This window comes from Penaeus japonicus, unplaced genomic scaffold (genome assembly GCF_977035675.1).
Source record: "Penaeus japonicus unplaced genomic scaffold, GWHDUDI00000001_assembly GWHDUDI00000028, whole genome shotgun sequence".
Taxonomy (NCBI): Eukaryota; Metazoa; Arthropoda; class Malacostraca; order Decapoda; family Penaeidae; genus Penaeus; species Penaeus japonicus.
In genome coordinates, this window is record NW_028234430.1 from 32,631,721 (window position 1) to 32,636,720 (window position 5,000).

The 5,000-nt window shown below is 45.5% G+C and overlaps 2 protein-coding genes across 5 annotated transcripts in view; both read right to left on the reverse strand.

Moving 5' to 3' along the window:
• The window catches only part of LOC122257709 (uncharacterized), a 45,114-nt gene extending 43,648 nt beyond the window's left edge, over positions 1–1,466 (reverse strand). For both annotated transcript variants that reach the window (XM_043023176.2, XM_043023175.2), the window contains exon 1: positions 1–1,466. This exon is cut by the window's left edge and continues 13 nt beyond it. In XM_043023176.2, the coding sequence (XP_042879110.1) occupies positions 1–820 (820 nt within the window). In that variant the 5' untranslated portion in view covers positions 821–1,466.
• A 147-nt stretch (positions 1,467–1,613) lies between these two features.
• The window catches only part of Herp (Homocysteine-induced endoplasmic reticulum protein), a 13,322-nt gene continuing 9,935 nt past the window's right edge, over positions 1,614–5,000 (reverse strand). For all 3 annotated transcript variants that reach the window (XM_043023177.2, XM_086553692.1, XM_043023179.2), the window contains exons 5-7: positions 4,581–4,807; positions 4,214–4,376; positions 1,614–4,082 (exon numbers count right to left, since the gene is read on the reverse strand). In XM_043023177.2, the coding sequence (XP_042879111.1) occupies positions 3,755–4,082; positions 4,214–4,376; positions 4,581–4,807 (718 nt within the window). In that variant the 3' untranslated portion in view covers positions 1,614–3,754. The remainder of the gene's footprint in view (positions 4,083–4,213; positions 4,377–4,580; positions 4,808–5,000) is intronic.

Below are 5,000 nucleotides of genomic sequence, written 5' to 3' on the forward strand. Positions count from 1 at the left end.
AAGTCGTCAGTTCTGCATCAGAGATATTAAGTTCCTCTTTGGACTTGGCCCAGGCTTCGTGGTTCTGCTCGCCCAGGTCGACGATAAACCTGCTCCTGGGCCTGCCCCTGCGCTGGTTCGCAAAGGGGTCGGGAATGTTTCGCAGGTCGTAGGCCGTACAGGTGCGGTCCTCGGACATTCTTCTGAACTTGAATCCCCTGCCGCGCCCCCTGCCGTCGTCTATTCTGTTCTTGCTCCCCCTGGGCCGCCCTCGTCCCCGCCTTGGAATGTCTCCGAAGCTTGTGTCGCCCATCGGGGGCTCTATGGGATAAACGTCATCGTGAAAGGACCCACTTAACGACTCCTCCCCCACCATTTCGGAGTCGTCTAACGTCTCCAGTTCAGGCTCATGTTTCACATTACTGTCCGTGGTTTCGCTCCTCTCACTGTGCTTGTCCGGGGAGGCCAGAGAGTCCTCCTCGGTGGCGCTGGGCATCTCGCCCTCGGTGTCGGGGTCGAAGTCATACACAGAATCACCTTTGCCCGCCGTGCCCTCACTAATGTGTCCGTTTATCTCCCCGGGAGGGTTGTGTATCACAGCCTGCGGGCCCATGTCGTGCAAGAGCCTCGACTCACAGCCACCAGCACCAGCACCCTGGCCACCCTCGCCACCCTGGCCACCGTGGTCAGCCTGGCCCGAGAGAGCCTCCTCGCCGCCCACCTTCAGCTCCATGCCACCGGGGACGGGCGCGAGGTCGATACGCTGTCTCTTCTCATCGTCACTGAGCACACTCCGGTCTGTCATGGGTGTTGATGGCTCTTCTCGGCAACACACTTCCATTAAGTGAGGAGAAAAATACTAAAAGGTGCCATTGATCGGCCGTCCGGCGTCGTCTGTCAGCTGAGATGTTTGTTTACCAAATGGCTTTGTTTTGGGTGCTGCTCTCGGCCAATCAGAACCGAGAAAGCGCGGCGGCGGCCAATGAGCGCGCGGGAAGGCGGCGGAGGCCCGAGGAAGGGAAGGGACCGGCAGCGACGGCCGCACTGGACACTCACTCGCTCGCTCGCTCGCGCTTCAGGACTCGCGACTTGCCCCAACTTTGGGACACATTTTCGCCCTCTCTCCCCACCTGGCCGGCCTCGCCAATGAGCACCAGGCCTCTTGTTCTCCCGCCCGTGACCTCCTCGCGGCTGCTACGGCCCGCGGTAGGCGCTGGCGGGATGCAAGCACGCTAAAAAATGTGCGGTGGTTGTGTGGTGGCAATGGTGGCCAGGCAGGCAGGCAGGCAAGCAGGCACGGGCGCTCTCAGGCACAACCACCTCTCCACCTCCTCTCTCTCTCTCTCTCTCTCTATCCCCTCTCTCTCTCGCTCTCTCTCTCTCTCTCTCCCTCCCTCCACCTTCCCACCATGGCCTCCTCGTGGCCTTGTGCTGGCAAAAAATCCCTTGCAGATCGCGCTTTCTGAGCAGCTCGTAACACGGGACTTACTCTAAACTTTCCTTTCTTTGAAATTAAAATCCGAGCTGCTTTTTTGGCTGCAGAAGTTCCGCATGCAAGGGCGATTTCAACTTTACAAACGAAGAGAATGGGATTGAATGATTCTCGTTATTTTTAGCAGGTTGTAAGAAAGGCGTTTTCATCACATAGCTTTATTATGTCTGAAGAGCATATTCCCATGCACGTTTTCCAACATAAAGCATTATAAATTTTTCATACAATAATAATGGTTGATAAATGTGACTTTATACAAAACGTATACAGAATGAAAGAAAAATTAATCTGTTAGAACAAAGTACTCAGATAATAATAATATTCATATTTATTAAAGGCAAGAGAAAAAAAAAATCCTTTGACTTTATAAACTATTTATAGGCTATGCTATATGAAATAAATATAATCTCTATTTTACACTGGTGATCACAGAAACATAAGTATGAATAGGAGAAAGGTACAAAATGGGTACTTTTTTCTTAAGAACATCCAGAGAGGGAAATTTGGGTCTTTAAACCAAACACATCGACAAATTCTTATATGGACCACTTGATTTATGTCTTGTATTGTTCCTGTGTTTACATGGAGTGCATTTTTCACAGTTGTCTTACCTAGATCAAAGAGGAACTGATTTAGAAGGATGGAAGGGGGGGGAGGGGGTTTGCTTGACATTTCACTGGGAGAATTGTGCACCTTTCCCTCCTTCCCTCCCTCCCTCCCATCCACCCTCCCTCCCTCCCTCCCTCTTCAGATTGACATTGTTAACCCCGATTATTTTTTCTAATGGTAGTTGTACATGTTGCCCTACATATGCCTTATCCTGAGCAATGCTTCTGCAACATGTCTACCAGCTCCTGCACCTTCCTTCACACAAGCAGAACCTCTTTTGATACAATTGAAAAGGTCAGCTAGGATTCTTCAAGAATTCATGATGGCATCATTGGAAATCAATGCTTTGCAATGGCATCTGATGGTATTAAAATTAGCAGGAAGGAAGACAAAGGAGTCATCATAAAGTTAGTGTTTTCTTTCCTCTTTTTTTTTTTTTTCTTCTTTTTTCTTTCCCCCTGTTGAAAACTACCCAGTCAGCAAGTACAAGAAAAATAAAACTATGGCATGTCAACCCTGTGTCCTCTCAGTACAACATGGAAGACAGACAGTACAATAACAAGTCATTTTGTAACAGTCAAGCCTTCTAAATAATAGAGCTCAAAAGTAGCAATATAAGACTGGAGGACAGTTACACCCTACAACAACAGACAGACAGACTTGTTTCTCTGTACATTTTGACTTCCATGAATGGTAGGAGGTGAATGATAAAAAAATAAGAATAAATAGCGAGTATTGTGGCCTAAGCATTTAATTCACCCTTGCAGGTCCACTGGCCATGTATTGTTCAGTTATGTAAACTTGAAAACAGATGCAAGAGTGAAGACAATGCCAGCCCAAATGTTAAAGTATATATTTACATCATGTTTTGCATTTTAAATCACTGGTAACAACAGAGTGATCTAAAAATAATGATTTTCCCAGGTCTCAGAAATTGTTCCTTGATCAATGATCTTTCGGTAAGTCTTCATAAATGTAACCTTTCAACATCCGATATGAAATATGTAAAACTAAAGCTTTTAGGACAAGATAAAACAGGATGCCCCTGTCTGCTCCTCTTACAGAAAGAGTGATATACATTTTTTTCAAAAGACAAGAAAATGACATATGCCATCACCAAGTTACTTTTTTACATACTGATGATACATATATTAAGTTCTATATAACCATTTTTGTCTTTTCTTTAATCTATGTCACTATGCTACATAGTAGACAATAACATGGCAAATACACAAGTGATATTCCCAAGTGCTCCATTATATAATTTTCTTTTGTCAACCAAATACAAGCATTGACAGTTGTGAGTGCAGAATCAACTCTAAAGAATGAAGACTCACTTTTTCGAAGTGATTAACCCAAGTGCTGCTTAGAAAGCTACTTTAGCACGGAAAATCTTCAATTTACAATTTTCAGCATATATATTTCTTTTCCTCTTATTTTTTTTTATTCTTTTTTTACCATATTCAAGAAATACTGATAGGCAACCATGCTTACTTACAAATAAACTAGAACAAACAAGGCGATTAAGTTATATGTCCTCCACACCCACTTCCCAGCGTTCAGTCCTCCCTGTGTGCCGCACAGGTGAGCAACTCAAGTCAGTCGATCTACATCTGGGAATCGACTGACACTGTTACTCCACTCTGACTGGCAAAGAAAAGCAGGACTCAGCACCTAAATCACTTGTGGTTGTTCGGGGATGAGCGACGTGAAGAGGGACGTAAGGAAGGTCCACGAGAGGGCCAGGATGGAGGGCCTAACTGGGATCTCCTCCACCACCCTGTCTGTCCCCTCATTCCCAGGGGCGTTCTCCTGGTTGTCGCCAGCACCACCCTCTTCCTCGCCCGGATTTCTCGCCTCCGCAGGAACGTCATTGTTGTTGTTGTTGTTGTTTATATTGTTGTTTCTGTCATCCTGGATATTGTCATTCTCATTTTCATTTTCGTCAGCCTCACGGGGTTGTTCCACACGCCGTGCAGGTCTGAACCAGCCAGCTTGGTATCTTGAAACAGACAGACAAATACAATGTAATTTAACATACTAAACCAAATGAGAAATTGTTATTTTTCATATTCAACAGTTGCAACAGAAAAACTTTCAAATAAAGACATTTTCTCACAAAGATATACTCACAGGTATAACAACATGGCGATGCAGACGACAATCATGAACCTAGAGACTGTAGAATAGAAGTAGACAATGGAGAGGAGCACAACCATCCGCGACAAGACATAGATCCAGTCCAGCCAGTCACGGCCCATACCTTCGTCATCGTCATCATCTTCTACCTCACCACCTGGTAGAAGGACAAGGTTCATTTTCTGGTGACAACCATTTGTTAGCACTGCCAATGTCATTCCACATAGACCCCCCCCCCCTCTAATCTAAATCAGGAAGGAATTTATATATGATGTATTACAATGAAATGTTAATTGGACTCCACACAATGGTTATGCTACAGTACCCTTTTCCTACATAGATTTCTGCTCGAAGCCCCTACCTTGAGCATTCATTCTAATCTGCTGTGGTTGTTGTTGCTGCTGTTGCTGCTGCTGAGGGTCTGCTGGTGCGTTCTGCTCCTGCTGGCGTTGCGGCTGCTCTGCCTGGTCCACGGTGGGCATGCTCGTGGTGGTGGTCGTGGTGGACGTTGGCGGGTTAGGCACACTCGGGAGTTGAACCATCTGCTGCGGCCAGGCCAGACCAGCCATGCCTCCACCCATCTGCATGCTGTGGCAGACACACAAATGACACTACATGAGTACTCTTCCTTACTACATCCTCTAGTCCTGGGAGGCATCATCCACTCAATGGTGACACCAATCTCTTCACATTTAAAATCAATTATACATATACTTATAAATATATATTATATATATATATATAAATATATATATATATATATTTATTATATATATATTAT